The following is a 17,354-nucleotide window of genomic DNA, read 5'->3' as shown; positions in this document are numbered from 1 at the left end:
CAAAGCATATGTCCGTCCAAGCCATGCCCAGGAGAATGCTGTGGGAGACGGCGTCAAAGGCCTTACTAAAGTCCAGTAGACAACGTCCACAGCCTTCCCCTCATCCACCAAGCAGGTCACCTCATCATAAAAGGAGATAAGATTAGTCAAGCAGGACCCGCCCTTCCTGAACCCATGCTGACTGGGTCTGATCACTTGGTTGTCCTGCATGTGACGTGTGATGGCACTCAGGATGATTTGTTCCATCACCTTCCCTGGCACCGAGATCAGACTGACAGGTCTGTAGTTCCCCGGGTCTTCCTTCCAGCCCTTCTTGTAGATGGGTGTCATGCTTGCAAGCCAAAAATGCTACATGACATTTCAGAGCACAGCTCGACAGACTTATTAGGCAATTGGGATTGTTTTCTGGAACAACAGGTAAAAAAAAGAAATTACAGCCCATTTACCTTCCTGACCAATATAGTCCAAGTTCAATGCCGTGGATCAATACTACAGTTGAGTTATATCACCTCCTACATCAAGCTCATATGGCTGAGATGCACTGAAATTGTTAAAAGGAGAGGGAAGCAATCAATGCAGAAAAAAATACCCCTCAAACCTTAAATAAAACCATTTCACTTTCTATCACTTTGCTAAAATAAGCTTTTTGGCAGATACTAATATTCTAAGCTGGCTGGCATCCTGAAATGAGTTTGTGGGAATCAGGTACCAAAAATGGGTGGCTTGGAGAGAATGCACAGCCTCCTGTGAGGGTATTTAACATTTTCCTGCTGTCCAAGGTGTCTGCAATGGGCCAGGGAAGGTATAAACCTTGCCTCTGGAACATATAATGTAGTGTATCCAATGCGAAGTCCGGGTGTCATACAGAATGTGACTGCCAGGTACAGGATTCTTGGTATTATCACACAGCATTGCCAGTCTTTCCAAGTGCATAGCCCTTTACCAAATCCAATCCATGCAGATATCATTCAAGGGTTGGGAAAGGATGAGTCACAGGCATCTGGGAGGTGACATTATGTGGGTTCTCATTTTAACTCTCATTGTTTTTCAGCATACAAAATATACACAACTTAAGCTAATTTTATTGAATGCTGCTATAATAAACCCCTCCTGTTGACTGCTCTCTGCAGAGTGCTTTAAAATGAAAGTGATAGCTAATTGACTGTTTTGCAGTTCAAAGAGTGCAACTGAGACTGATCTCGACTAAAGTGTAGTTGTTTGCTGAATGTAACTTCTCTGTAACTGCTGACTACTCAGAATACATGCATCTCTAAGAGCTGTTGTTACTTCTCTAGTGGCAATAGCATGTATTTGTTCCCTCCACAAGATTCTAGTTCTCTCTGCAGTACCCAAAGATTTAGACCAGTCATCCAGATATTGAGCCTCAGGCTCTATATAACATATATAGCATATATAGCAGATCAAAACAAACACTGAGGTAGTCATTTGAGCATGCAGCAAATATCTAAAAATAGGTTTGGACTCCTAAACTTATATGATGGGTACATCAGCTAACAACAACTCTTGCTTTAGCATCTCTACCAACTCCCAAAGAATTAAATACAGAACCAGGAGTCTGCCAGCAGGAACATTGTAACTAATGATTACAAGGAAAACTATAATGAAAATCTACACCATTAGCAGAAAATGCAGCATGGTTTATACCTCACTGAGGGATGGCCAAAGAAATTCATACTTGCCATGGCATGCGAGAATTCCCAGAGCCAAATACTGCGGTGGAGGTAACGCACAGGCCAGACCTACACTGACCCTTCCATGAGTCATCTCAGCACCCATATCCTACATCAAGTGTCTTGTTTCATTAAGATCATGACATCTAGTTTCAAGTGAGCTTCCAAATTCTTTTCAGAAAGAGCAGGATTGGCCTCAGAGCATTTACCAACATAAGCCAATTATGCCTCCTGCATAGCAAATTTCCGTGTTTTCAGATCAATATATATCTCCCTTATGAGGAGCGGCTGAGGGAGCTGGGTCTCTTTAGTTTGCAGAAGAGGAGACTGAGGGGAGACCTCATTCATGTTTATAAATATTTAAAGGGTGAGTGTCACGAGGATGGAGCCAGGCTCTTCTCGGTGACAAACAATGATAGGACAAGGGGTAATGGGCACAAGCTGGAACACAGGAGGTTCCACTTAAATTTGAGAAGAAACTTCTTCTCAGTGAGGGTGACAGAGCACTGGAACAGGCTGCCCAGAGAGATTGTGGAGTCTCCTTCTCTGGAGACATTCAAAACCCGCCTGGACGCCTTCCTGTGCAACCTCAACTAGGTGTTCCTGCTCCGGCAGGGGGATTGGACTAGATGATCTTTTGAGGTCCCTTCCAATCCCTAACGTTCTGTGATTCTGTGATAAGGAAGAGAAACACCACTGTTGTATAATACACACGTCTTGCTTCTTACCCATTTATTACTGGGAGCAGTTCTAAACTCATTTTATGCAGAGAGTGGTTTATATTAATGTTAGATTAACTTGACCTTGATTTTATTAAATTTGGAAATACAACAAAAAAGCCTAAACCACTACTTCTGAGATGTGTTTGCAAAGTGCTTTAAACATTTACAACTCACTAAATGCTAAATGTTAAATATCACGATGTCACGCAAAGTGGAGTAGCGAAGACGGCAGCATTATAACATTCTCAGTACACTGAAACCAATCACTGAAATATTCTTGTTTGTTTCCGTATAGCACAACTAAAAGCAGCTGGCAATATACAGATGCATCTAGCCTAGTATCTAGAGAATAAAGACAAGTTTTTCTAATTACTTCTGACTTCAAGTTTCTGTATTCTGGAAAGTTTTCTTCACTGTAAAGTACTAAAAAATTATATGCCATGTTAGAGGCACAGCCTCTGTTACTGCTGTGCGACACAAATGAGAAACAATGAGTTTTGCTTAGCACTACATTAGAATTCTGCTTACTTTTTTTCAGACTAATTTGCATTTAGGTGAGGGAATTTTACTAATGCGCTGTGACAGTTCAAAATATTACTTTTCCTGCATGGAAAAATGTTAAGAATAGCACCCAACTGCACAGTTGCCTTTGATATGTTGGTGTCTGATGTCATTCAAACAAACAGATGAATTCATTTGTTTCCCAGGGTGAAACAATAAATATTTGTAAGTGACAGGATATCTATCATGCTGCTAATGCTAGTTTCATCCTTGTATCCTACTGTTTTTCTCAAACTGAGTACACGAATTTGAAACCTTGCTCAATCCATTCAAATATTACTGGGGTCTTATCCAGGAATTTCCATAAGAATTAAGTAAATGGAGGAAGTGTCATGTTATTATTTATTTATTTAGAATCCTAAAGAACACGGCTGTCCTGAACCTAGATCAATAATATCTCGTTAGTGAAAATGCAGGTCACAAACAGAATGTCCAGTCAGAAACAACTGCCTTCTAAACTAATCTGCCTTACAGATGAGTAAATTCACTAAACAACCTGTTAAACAAATGCTATCATGTTTGCTTTCCAAATGCAAGAAAGGCAAAAGCTGAGAAGCATTCCCAGGAGCAAATAAAACACAATAATTTTGTTTTAACAATTGTAAGAGCAATAATACAGTGTTTTGCATATATGACTACCTATATTAAGCAATTAATGATGCACAGTAAGGTGAATGTAAAATAAACACTGCTGATTATTACCTGCTCTTTATACCTGTGCAATGCAATTCTGATTCTCTGCATATGTCCCATTTCATCAGGTCAATACAAATCATGTTTTGTCAGTTTTTATTAAATCAGCTTAAATCCAGTCACATAGCACACACTTCAATGCAAATAGTATTAAAAATGTTTTCTGTAATTCCAGTTATTTTAAAATGTGAATAGATACATCCGATTACCCAGTGACTTGCATGTCAAGTTTATTGCATTTCAAGCAAGTATTTACTCAAGTTGTTGAACAATCATTTAAAATACTATTCCTCTTGACTTTTAAATTACAGTCCACAAGCTACTGAGGAGGTGATTTGCTCTCTTTGTAAGAGGAGTCACTTGAGCTAATGCTAATGGGAATTACTGAGGCATACCATTAAAGTTTCAGACAGCCTGAAGTTTCCAACAAGACTAAGAAATACTGCTGTGCCACTTGCACACTGTTTTGCTATAAGTGAAAGCTTAGCAAAGGAACATGGGAAAATTTTCCTTCTACTTTACAATGATTAAGTCTCATTTCAGTTGTACTTATGGAACAATAAAAAATTAAATACATACAGTATGTTCAGTAAGCATAGTTACATCCAGAAAAACAGGGAGCAGGGGGATAGAAGGGGAGAAAGAGAAAAAAAGTTAACTGGTTTACCTGATACTGTACAACACTTTCCCAGTTTTAGAAATCCTCAGCAACTTGTTGTCTGTCGTGACATCATGAAAGTTTGCTCCCTTCTCATTGGCAAAGAATAAATCTGGCTTCCAAATAGAGTCCAGCATAGAGGGATCCAAATCCAGGGAATCATCAGGATATTCGCTGTAAGCCAGACGTGAGTCATTCCACTGCTGTCTCAAAAAAATGTTCACTCTGTAGTCCTACAGAAATGCCATGTGAAAAAGTTACTAAGCCAGTTACCAAAACTGAAAGCCCACTTTAGCTTTCTTTATGCTCTTAGACTTGCTACAGTACCAGTGTTACAACAAACATTCATGTTCTCCTTTGAAAATTAGAGCTGTCATTTGAAAATAAAGCAGTTTAAATGCTGTATTGAGCAAACAACCACAACTGGTACGTTTTCCAAATCAAAATTACTTCAATGATGAAAAAAATATTAACTGCAATATTAATATTAAATGTAACCCTCTTTCAAATGCTATGGATTAACTCAGAGGTACTTAGAAAGTCAAAAAGCATTGCAACTAGATATATACAATTTCAACAGTCTATAAAACTACTAATTTAAATAAATTGCTTCCAATATGTAAATTAATTATTTCTAATGTACTCATGAATAGTTGCTAATTCCAGTGAAGACAGATTTGTATAGAAGAAGTTAAATCAGCACTTTTTATTTACTGTTTGTGTCCTTTTTCTATCTACTGTATGCTTTTCTCTGTATGTTCCTTCATTCACTCCTCCCTCTCTGCATCCCATTAAAATTGTTCTAATTGCATTCTTCTGCTCAGTGGTCTGCGAGTCACATCTGGGAAAGGCAGCAATTACTTAGAGGTTCATTTAGAACCAACATTAATGCTGTGTCAAGAACTGGTTATTAAAGGGGAGTGTGAAAAGAGCCTTTAGGGTCTAAATTCTCTGGAGGGAATGGAAAGATGCTTATGTTTATTCTCCTTATTCTGAATTTCCAAAGTCAGCAATAAGAACTTCATCTCCCCAACTTTCCCTGCTATTATAGCACATTTACCTGAAATTACTACATTTATCTTGTTTGTGAACACTGTCTTAGAAATATATCTACTTTTCCTCTGAAAGGAAAATTTTTAACAGTGTTTATATCAACTATACCATGTGAAGGAATATAATATCAAATAATTTTGCCACCAGTACAAACCTCTTACATTTAGGATTTGCTTTTAGTAGTCTCAGTATGTTAAAATGGCAGCACTGTGCTTTTGACTTGGAAAATATATGAGCTGACTTGGGTTTTCTTAGACCACTGAACTGCATAGTCTAAAGAACTTGTCATCCTTGAAATGTAAATAAATATTCTCATTCTGATGAAGCAGAGGCAGCTTGCCCAATATGAAGATTCTGTGAACGAGCGTCTCCAAAGCGTCAGCATTTCCCACCCTTTGTTCAGTAGGTTGGTGATGAAGTGAGCTGCTGCCCTGACAGAATATTTCTGACTTCCAAACTGATGCAGTTTTTGAACCCAATGGGATGATGCTTTACAATCTTAATAGGAACATCATTTTGCTTTCTTTCTTTATTCATTTTGCTGTCAGGTAGATATGAGTCAAAACAGTAATGTCTACTAGTCAGAGCAAGACTGTCTTGAGAGAGGTCTCAAGAATAGCACATTTGTTAAAGATACTTACGAAAGTCTGTATCTGTTTTTCACAAGCCACTGTACTTTTAATGATGGTATTAAACATCAAATAGCTACTTGCGGTTCTGAGCTTATAAAACGTCATCACATCTTGTGAGGATACGCTAACCCTAAGCACACTTTCCCTTGTTTCTTGATCTTAAAACCTGGGAGTGTCTTATAGCTTACATGGGACAGTTATAGTTATAAATCCTGGAAAGCACTTGATTTTCATTCTGCAGAAAAGAAGGTAGTATAAAATAAAATTGCTACAAGTACTTGTGCAACTGCCTTTGATTTTTCTTTTAAATAATATAGTGAAGTCTATGGAAAGCAGAGGGATTTTTCCCCTCATGACACAGAAATCATAAATAAGTCGAATCAGTAAATTGTTTAAAAATATCTAAAAATAAATGTGCTTTCATGAACTTCATTAGTTGGTGATTTAGATAAAAAAAAACAGACTGAAAAAATGCTTATTCATTGAAGAACTTGCATATGATGATATATATTATACCAAAAGCATAAATAATATCAACAGGATTACACTATCTTTTTCAGCATCTACCTTCATAAATATATCAGAGCCATCAGACTGATGCTTTCTGCCTGCAAGCTTTGTTGTTAGAAGCAAAACAGCTCTGAGATCTTTGTTTATGTCTGATAGGTTTTGTGTGTATATATAGGTATAGATATTTTAATAAGAAATAAAAATGGAAGTGTAACATGCACATCACAAAACCATCATTACTTTTTTCTCCTATGCTTGCAGTATAAGCAGCTGAGAGGGCTGTGTGTTTACACAGTCAGACCTAATCATGCAAAATTTTTCTTTTTTTTTTTCCCCTGTGCTAACATCATACTGTCTTCTGAAGAAAAATTCTCCTGAGAAGGGTATCATAACATGGAGCTCAAGCAGACTACAGTGTGTATTTTGCAAATTCCTGAGGGTAGAAGTGGGTGGACTGTAGTAATGCACTCCTACGCGACCACGAGTACACCTGCTCCACAAATTCTTTCTGACAGCACCACTGCTCTGAACGAGGAGTGTAGACCTGAAGATTCAATCTCAGTTGCAACACTGGTGCCAGTGATAGCTTGAGGCAACTCAGATAAACAGTTTTCCTTTGTTCTCAAGTCGTAAGATCAGAGTAATACTAACATACTAAAGAAATATTAATCTGATTAGTTTTGGTAGATTTATCAGAAGATTTAGGGACTCAATCTACAGATATTCTTAGTTTGTCTTATAGGAAACTAGATAGAAATGCTCTTTCAGCAAATCCATGGCCACCAGTTTCACTGCCCAGAGCTTCAGCAAAGCTCTAGGTCTCTTTGGTCTCAGGCACTGCTCTGGCAGAGGAGTGCAGGGGAGCCCCTCTCCCTCTTCAGTGCTACTTTCTGTCTCTGAACTGATGCTTATCTTAGATCTTGGCCTTCCTCCCGTCTTCCCCTCCAGCAGCATTGATCATCCAGGTGTTGAGTTGGATGTCTGACACAAACAGCAACCTTAGCTGGCCTTCCATGGATAGAGAGGCTTGCCAAAGAAACAACTCTATCTCTCTAAATCCTAAATATGAATGCTAACTGAAAAGTAGTGGTTTAATGACCTATTTCAAGGCCATGCGACAGAAAAGCACTTGGCTACCTACATACATAAGCATGCAGTGTGTCCCCAGTGGCTTCAGTGGGAGCCTCTTATGCAGTTAAAACCAAACATGTGAATTAATCAGGATCTAACAAGCTGATTTGTAATTACGTTTTTTCCTAGTGGGAAGACAGTATCATACAGACAAGCTTTATTGCTCCTAAAATTTTAAAAGGAATGGCAATTTTTTCTGCTAACAGTACTCAAAACACAACTGGAGTTTGATGCATTTACCCCAACAGAGAACCTGCTGCATAATGTCAGTCATTGATTATAAGGCATAACGACAGTAATAATATCCTCACTGTTAGTCATTTCTGTAATTAACAATTAGCTCGTCAATGTACAAACTGCTCTTAGCTTCTACAGCTGATAGCTAAAAAATCCTGGTCATTAGCAACACTGAACATCTGAATTCTTTGGGACTCTGCCCAGCCTGATGTAGATTACTCATCTGTGATACTCAACTGCAGTCATGCTGTACAGAGAATTTACTGCTGAATACTGCATGTGTGAATGCTTCCTAAAATAGATACAGAGCTTACTGGCATAACTGCTTTATTCAGTGAAGTTACTCAGGAATGTATTTTTCTCTTTCTTTGCAAGTTAGGGCTTAAATGAAAGACAAGTGAATCAATGAAGAATATTTCCAACAATTCCACCTTGACTCTAGGGATTTTTTTTTTTACTATTTTTATTTTGGTATAATATATATCACTCCAATATGGAAGAAAACAATTTCTTTCAGAGAAAAAAAATGAATTGTGATACTATCCCATACATGCATTGTAGTGCAGAAACACTAATGCATATGCATTTTGTCTCCCTAGATCTTTGGGAACAAAAAGAGTGAAGATTCTATGGAATTCATCCCTTTGGAGAGAACCAGCACAAAATCCTGTTTTATTTCTAAATGAAAGGTTTTAGCTTTTAGAAGACTATGCTGGACACAAGAGCTGTGCTGCCCTTTCACACAGGGATGAATTTCATCCTGGTGTCTGTCCTAATCAGAAAAAATAAGCTACTTTTGCTAATGTTAGTGAGAACCTGGCTTACTGAAATTTAGTATGCCTGGGACTTTAATCTTAAAGCTTCTCTAAACAAGTTTTTGTCTCCCAAGTTTCCAATGAGCTGCTGTAGATCATCCAAGTTTTATTCTGATGAATCCCTTCATTACATATATACAGTGTAAGTAAGCATTGCTGCCCTCTGAGACAGGAATTTCTCTATTGAATTTACAATTTAGAGTTTTAAAGAAACCTTTTAGTTTTATGTCAAAACCATCAAGAGCATTTTATAGGGAAAAATGAATCCTAGAAGTCAAACAAAAATCATTATTTATCACAGGGGATGCCAACATTTTTACCACATGGTTACATCTATTTTAGAAAGGCAAAGTACATGGAGTTGTAATTGATGCCTGCCTCTCAGAACAATTTTAAAGCATCCTAAAACTAGTCACATTAGTCATTAAAGAAGTGACAGCAATAAGAAAATCAATATCAAACCATTGAACAGCATCTAAGAGAAAACTTTTCACACTTCTGGCAGATATGAACAAAGCAAAATAAGAAAGCCAATACTCTTTGTTTTCATCTACTTGAATGTTTGGCTGTTTTCAGCAGAATGTGTTAATGAACATTGGAAAGGTGCACATTAACATATTTGATAGAAGGTAAAATGCAATGAGGGGATTTAATCAAAGCAATGAAGGAGTCTAATTAATGCAATCAGCATTAGGTCGTGCAAATATTTTCATTGAATGCCATCTTGTAAAGCCAGTGACGTGCTGGATTTTTGCTACTTAACACCATGCTGATGCCTCTACACGCTAGGATCAACAGACACGGCTGGGCAAAAAAGTGCTGCATTCATAGTTATCTTTTCAGAATCCTTTAAACATAGGAAAAAATTTTTCAAAACACCTGAACATTAAGTCTGTGTATAATTATGTTACATCAAGATATGCTTTTTTCCTGTCATTTTAAACTTGTTTTTAGCTTATTTTAAGGTGCTTTTAAAATATTACACTTACATACTCTGAAGCCTTAACTTACCTGTTTATTTTGTAGCTCTATATGTTATAGCTTGTCATTTATAGATGAGTCTTTTCCACACTATTTAGGAAAGCAGCTTGCCCTAGCAATAACTTGCCCTTTATCTCCAGAAAACATTAAATAACAGGGTGGGTTTTGAAATAAAAATACTTAGGAGCAGGAGATTTGTGTTCCTGTGTCCCTTAGGCATCACTTTCTAAGATGATGGCATCAATTACAATTGAAATTAAATGAAATATTTGAATAATTTATAAAATATTTAAGTTAGGCTAAATATTTGCTCTTCCTTCATAATGCAAGGATTGCAAGGTATTTTCTGTCCCATTTTATAAAACAATAGTTCTTTGGTATATCTTAAGTGCTTTTGTGGGTAGCAAGTTCATTTTAGTTATGAAGAACTCAGTCCTACAGGATACTGAGCTCCTTTATTGCCTCTGGCTTCAGCAAATACAAAGACCTGGACACTGTGTGGGAATTCGTGGAAGACAGTTGTAGAACTACATTGCAATTGCTTCAAAAGTGTCCATAGCTGTCCATAGTATCCTGAGGCAGTGAAAGTAACTCTTGCAAAATTCCAATTAAAGTGAGAGTGCTCATTTTTACTTTATTTTGTGGTAGCAGTGACTTGAAGAATTCGAAGTCAGGCTGGGATTTATCACTAAACCCTTTCTAGAATGAGTTTAGCCTACTTCTTGTGTATAAGGACCTGATAATTGTTATGAGTTTATCACATTATTATAAGAAAGCTATCAAAAATTTTTCTCTGGACTAATCCCAGTAGTCAGGTGTATGCATGCTTGAATAAATAACTGATCTTTTTTGTCCACTGTTTGAAAAGGAAGATTAAAAAACTCAGCATCTTTTTAAACAGACCCAGAAATAATATTTTTCATTTTTCCTAGCAAATACTGAATAAAAATCACTTCTAGACTGAAAAAAAAAGAAAAAGTTGGACTAAAATGTTCATTTCTATTTTTGTATCTTGACTTTATTAATCCTAAAATTTGGAAATTTTAAAAGAAACACCTCATCTTGAAGTGAAAAACTGAACTATTTATTTTTATATATATCAAAATTAAGCCTCTGACATTTTTATTTTGGCCTTGTTTTTTTGACTGATAACATTCTTTGAATTCAGTCAAAATACACATTTCAGTTGGCTGGAATCTCATTATTTCCTAGTACCAATTTAACCCTCAAAATACCCAAGTCTCCTTATAGCTATATCTTTTAGTCATTTGGGTCAGGTTAGGCGTTCACTTAAGTTAGGCATAGTTACTGATGTGGCTGTAATTCACAGAGATTTAGCTGAGTTAAACAAGGCCATCCTGGTAGCTCTGTCAGCACAGCCTGCAGCAGAAGATAATTCAGCATGTGGTATAAGACCCGCTCAAAATATGGAGCACTTGGCAGGGAGCCCCACAGCTGAGCTCCAGCCATTCCTCTGCCTCTTCAGAGCCACTAAAACCTGAGAAAGCTGGTTTGCACACACCGCTACTTGCTGTTATCACAGTCACTGCAGACTGTGATGCAGTCACTACATATGTAAGTTCAGACATGGTAGTTGAGTTTAATACTTTACATATCTCTTTATATGGTTACTTTATATTTATTTTATTTTATTTAATTCAGCTGGTAGGTTTTTAGTAGCTTACTCTCTTAGTAAATGTCCCCATGTCCTGAGCATCTCTATTCTACATCACATCCCACTCCTTCACAAGATGGCTTCAATGACCAGTCCCACTCACCATTGTAGTTTCTGCTATTGAACCAAAGCTGTTGATAAATATGTTGCAGGTAACATTTACAGGAGGACCTGCAAGTTGAACAATAAATAGAAAAATTGACAGGTTGTGTTCATGACATATATTAAGTATTGTTGTTCTCTTGCCAATGACATCACAGCACTTACCATTGTGGTTTCTGTGACTGATCCAAAACTGTTGATAAAAATATTGCAAGTAACGTTTACTGGAGGACCTGTGGAATGCAATAAAAATGTTGCAATATACATTGAAACAAAAGTACAGATCCCTCAGCCTCCGTACAATCTGATACAGATGTGGCTGAAAACAAGCAGAAAGTGAGTTTTCCCAGACAGATCACGTAAATATTGATAAAAAGAAAAACATTATCAACACTAATTTAATTAACCTAGTTTCATTGGAAGTTGTTATATAAATACACAGAACTCCATCCTTGCATTGAAGGATTTATGAAAATAGTTGAGTGAGGGCATAAGTGTAACAGCTTTTTCTTTATCCACAGTATCAGTACAGAATAAGCTTTAGCATTGCAACCACTCTTCTCTTCCTTCTCTGACTTAAAATTAAAATAGTATCTTTCCACACCTATTCCACTCTGTGTGCAATGGCTTGCCACTGAATTTTCCAGCAGGAACTACCTGACTCCAGTCCACTGAAAAAGGACTTGAACAAGCAGCTCTTCTTGCACCTGATCTGAAGGTGTCTGCCCCGCCATAAACAAATATTTTAGCAATATCTGTTCTGGCTTGACACAGCTTTCATTAAACAGCTAGTTGTGATCTCTTCCCTCCCACCTTCTTTCTTGCTATTTAGCAGTCACTGATGTGTGACAGAATGAATGGGGACTTAATATTTAATTAGTTGTCTATTAGCCTCCTAGCTTTTTAGAGGTGATGAAATAAACAGAGTTTCTCAACTAAATCAAAAAGGATTAATGCTAAATTCCTGAATGTCAGTGACACAAAACTTGATATAAGCATTGAGTATCAAATATGTTCTTCTCTCTTTTCTCATTATTATTTTTAATCACATAATTTTCCATATATTAAAAAAAATAATGTCAGTGCCCAGAACATAAATACCTACATTTGGTTACATATTTAGATCTGAAATTACTTTGCAAAAGATGGAAACCTGTTTACTTTCCCTTTTGAAAAATGGAAAGTTGTGCCCAGTGAAAGCCAGTACACTCTCAGCTTCCTGAGTGTTAGACCACCCACCTTCAAGAAAACAAACATGTTGGTTTTGGGAAGAAAAACCAGAACAGTAATATGTTTTGAGACTCTTAAATTCCAATCAAGTGTGCTGTTCAACTCAGGTTTTGCAACAATTGTTTTTATAAAAACACTTCCTTTTTACATTGTAAATGTGTTTCACTTTCAACACCAAGCTAAAACAAGCCAATTTATCTGCTCTTCTCCCTCCATAGTATCTTCTTTTGTTGTTTTGACTTAATGATATTTCTACTAACTGGGCCACTTGACAAACATATTTCTCTACATCTAAATAAACAGAATCACTGAATCACTGAATCACTGAAGTTGAAAGGAGATCCTTCTAGTTCATCTTACATTTAAGAGGAGTGCCTCGTGTTTCTGTGCCAACTGCCTTTTGTCCCCATCGGGTATTTATGGACATTGGTTAAGATCTCCCTGAACTTTCTCTTCTCCAGCCTGAGTCGCCTCAGCAATCTCAGCATCTTCTTGTACCCTCCAGTCTTTTAATCACTTTCATGAACATTTGCTGGGGCCATACCAGTAAGTCCCTGTCTCTCTTGTACTGGTGAGCACAGAGCTGGACCCAGCACTCCAGATGTGTCTCACCATGACGAGCCGAGTGAAGGATCCCCTCCCTCAACCTACTGGCAACGCTCTATCTAATGCAGACCAGGAGGCCATTGGCCTTATTTGTTGCAAGGACACATTGCTGAGACATCAACCATTCATTCCAGTCTTGAATATTCTGAGAACTTGTTCAGGATGCACTCTGTCCCATCATTCAGGTAATTAATGAAGATTTTAAACAGTATCGACCCCTGCAGTACACCAGTAGTGACTGGCCTCCAGCTGGACATCATGCTGCTGATCACAATGCTTTGAGCATGGCAATTCAGCCAGTTTTCCATGTGCCTCACTGTCCATTTAGCTAGTCTATTCCAAAAGTTTGTCTATGAGGACGTTGTAAGAGACAGTGCCAAAAGCCTTGTTAAAGTTGAGATAAACAACATCCACTTTTCCCCGCTCATCCATGACGCCAGTCAAGTCTCATAGAATGCTATCAGTGTGGTCAGGAATTATTTTCCCTTCAAAAAATCCATGCTGACCACCTCCAGTCTTCTTCCTGTCCTTCATACCTGAAAATGGCTTCAAGAAGAATTTGCTTCAGACTTTGAGATAAGGCCGGCCAGTCTGTAGTTCATGTATCCTCCGCCTTGTCCTCCTTGAAGATAGAAGTGACTTTTTTTTTTCCTGTGATGAGAAACCTCCTCTAGTTACCGTGACCTTTCAAAGACAATTAAGAATGGTCTCACAATGCCATCAGCCAGCTCCCTCACCACTTGTGGGTGCTTCCTATGTGGTCCTCTGGACCTGTTTGTGTCCCGTTTGCTCTGTTATATGATCCTTCTTCACTGAGTTTTCCTTGATCTAGACTTTCCCACAGGTCTCAGAGGCTCTGGAATACCAGTCTTACCAGTAAAGACTGAGGTGAAAGAGCCATGGAGTGCCTTGGCATTTTCCCACAATCTTTGTCAACTTCTCTTTAATATCGTAGTGTTGTCTTGCAGAAGCCGCTATATGTGAGCACCACAGCTTTCAATTCCAGAGTCGGCAGAACCTAGTAAACATGTTTACATGCAAATATCTCCTTCCATTTGTCTACTCGTCTTCTGTCTTCTATTGTCTTCTACTTGCCTTTTGCTGATAGATGTGAAACAGTATAAGAACTCAATAAACCTAAGTACTGCAAGCAGAACTGGTCATGTTCTCTTCATCCTCAGAGTCTTTTGGAAAGAGCTTTACTTGTGTGATATCATCAATTCAATTTTTTTCCTTATAATTTATATTTTTTTTTTAAACATCAGAAGTATAATACAAGATTTGTAACCAAATGAGTAGAGAAGACACTTATCAGAGGATCTTAAAAACTAACATTTGATCATATATCTCACAGATTCCAAGCTAAAAGTTCAACTTTCTCTTAAAGTTAATCTACCAGTGATGGAGTTTCTAAATGCGAATAAGAAACACAAGCCAAATGAAATAAGTAAGAAAAAGATAACTAAGCACTGAAGTTTGCAACGCTGTCATTCTTTTGTTATTGACCTTTATTTTTTTTCCTACTGTTTATATTATTCCAGTGGGAGGTGAGATGTTGTACATCTTAAGGAATAAGTGCACTTTAAAGAGAGCACACAGCAGCACTTTTTCAAATTAAACATTTCACACACTCCGTCCCGTAAGATTTTTCTAAACTAACAGTTCATTTTAAATTAAAGCACTAAACTTCTATGAAGTATAGCCAAGGTTTGAAGAACACAACCTAAAACTCTTCAAAGCCAATGGAAACATTTAATTTAACTTTTTTTCCTAAAATATAAAAAGAGTTTACATTACCTCTAAAAAAATTAAGCAAATTATAATGAATTCTTTTTCTCCTTAGTTTTCCTTTTGTCATCTCCAATGCAACAAGGTAACAGCCCAGGTGCCTTTCAGGCATAATTGAGATAAAGTGATTTTCAAGTCATAAGAAAAATGTCTGTTTCTTGAAAGGACTCAGACAAAAAAAATCCCAAACCTTAAACAGGTAGCTAACAGTCAAATCCACCAGAAAGTAGATGTCTGGTATTCTGACAGACAGTTAAGATAACGCTTCTGTTCCCTGCAGGTGTCATTCCCTGCACGCCCAGAGGGTCTGCTGCTGCTGCCAGTTGGCGGGACTCTCCAATATGCTGTGTTCTTGAAAAGTCATGACATAATTATGTGCCATACACCTCCTGTCACTTCAGAGCACTTAGCACTTACAGAAGGTAAGTGCTCAACAGCACTCATTTGCTCAGCTTACCTGCAAGAAATATGAATATACCGAATATCCCCCTGAATTTGCTGTGGCATGCTGTCTCATAGCTCCTGTACCAAAGGTGGATGTGACCTTGCCACCATATGGCTAGAGAGTGAATGCTTTCATTGTCAGCTGCCAGAGGGGGTGAATCTATCCTAATGCATGGGGGAGTCCCCATGTTGAGTGGAGAGTGCTGAAAGATGTACACTGAGGTCCATCCAGCTGCTAACTGCACCTTTAGCTGAATAGTCTCCAGTGTTTATAACACACAGCCCCAGATCATCCTTCATTTGGTAGGTTCTTGGGAAGATTTACTTGTACTCTTACCCTGGAGATTGTCCTAACTGCAGCGAATCATATCTATATTTTCACATCCATCCCAACTCTGTCTTTTTGGCATACAGTTTCCAGGCTGCACCTGGCAGCCTTTTTCTCTTCACATTAATTTCAGCCATATAGCTATAATGTCCTTAGTGGGAATATTATAATCATACAAGAGATTTGAAATTATACCTATGCACTTGCCAATTTTCTTTGACATGTGTATTTATTAAGGAATCTTGTAAGGCAAACTAAAATACAGTATACACACAGAGAGAGAGAGAGAGAGAGAGAGAGAACTGTGGGCAAAGCAGAGAGATGTGGAAGCAAAAATGAGAGGAAATAAGGCAGATCCACCTCGTGGAAGGACAGTGAAACTATTGGCAAGGTACTTACAGATCTGTGAAGAAAATTGTGTCTTTCTTTATACATTGTATTTTTTGTTCCACCTTCTGACTTTGGCCTATGTGTCAATGAAAGGAGCTTTTTCCTAACTTCTTGGATGGTTTATTTTGTTCCATATACAGAGGAGAAAGATGAAATGAACTGCCCTTCTCCACTGACCACAGAGAGCAGGACAAGCATCAGAATTGTTTGAAAAGACTAAAATCAATCCTGTCTGAGTGTGGAGGCAGAGCAGAAATTCAGGAACAGGATCAAGGAGCAAAGTGAGAAGGCAGAGATCCCACCAGGGACTGAACATCCCTTCATCTGTGGAGCAGGGTTTTCATGACCAAGCTCAAATGAGGGAGGAGATTAAAATATGGGTGAAGGTAGGACAAAGACACACATGCTGACCTGAGCACTAGTAACACAGGTCCCAGGATAGCAGGGGAGGGTAGCAGGGCTTGTTGGAGATGGTTTATTAATTGCCAGTTCTGGAGGCAGCAACCATTTTCCCTCAACCAAACGGAACAGCCTCCAACATCCAGCACAGCCCTTATGAGACTTGAAACAGAGATAACCTTTATGGAGGGCTCTGCTTGTGCAGCTGCAGTACTACAGGTGCCTGAATTACCATTTCAAGAGCTTGCCAATGCATTTCTTCATCGTCCTGCAGGCATATCCCTGTGTCAGACAGCAAGGCTGAACTACTGCTGGGACAACTCAGCTGGCCATGTTCATTAGACAGGACCAAGTTGTCTGTCATCATAGCTTCCTCCACGCTCGGAGTGTGGCCGGCAATGTAAGAACTGGAGAAGTGCTATCAAAGGCAGCTCAGCTGGTCCTGTGGCCAAGGACCAAGGATATTGGGCCAGGGAGAGAAAGGCAGCTTTGATGTTCTAGAAAAGTTCCTCTGAGCCACAGGAATCATGTAGCTACTCCAGAAGCAGTGCAGCTTGCACACTCATTTTTAAGGATTTGTATAATGCATAGTCCAATACTTGATGAGAAAATTCACATGATTTAACAAGTTTGCTTAAAGTTCTTGTAAGAAAGCAGAAGGAAGACCGCAGGTAGTCTTTATTGCAAGTACCTAGGTAAGACTTCTCT

At 38.2% G+C, this 17,354-nt stretch overlaps 1 protein-coding gene across 1 annotated transcript in view; it reads right to left on the bottom strand.

The window, feature by feature from the left end:
* Nucleotides 1-4,334: 4,334 nt before the first annotated feature.
* Nucleotides 4,335-17,354, bottom strand: part of LOC104547296 (glycine receptor subunit alpha-2) — a gene marked incomplete at its 3' end in the record, with an annotated part of 30,808 nt that continues 17,788 nt past the window's right edge. The window contains exons 3-4 of the mRNA XM_010192918.1: nt 11,627-11,694; nt 4,335-4,558 (exon numbers count right to left, since the gene is read on the bottom strand). Coding sequence (XP_010191220.1) covers nt 4,335-4,558; nt 11,627-11,694 — 292 coding nt within the window. The remainder of the gene's footprint in view (nt 4,559-11,626; nt 11,695-17,354) is intronic.

This window comes from Mesitornis unicolor, unplaced genomic scaffold (assembly GCF_000695765.1).
Source record: "Mesitornis unicolor isolate BGI_N332 unplaced genomic scaffold, ASM69576v1 scaffold20709, whole genome shotgun sequence".
In the NCBI taxonomy this organism is placed as follows: Eukaryota; Metazoa; Chordata; class Aves; order Mesitornithiformes; family Mesitornithidae; genus Mesitornis; species Mesitornis unicolor.
This window is presented reverse-complemented; position numbering and strand designations above follow the sequence as displayed.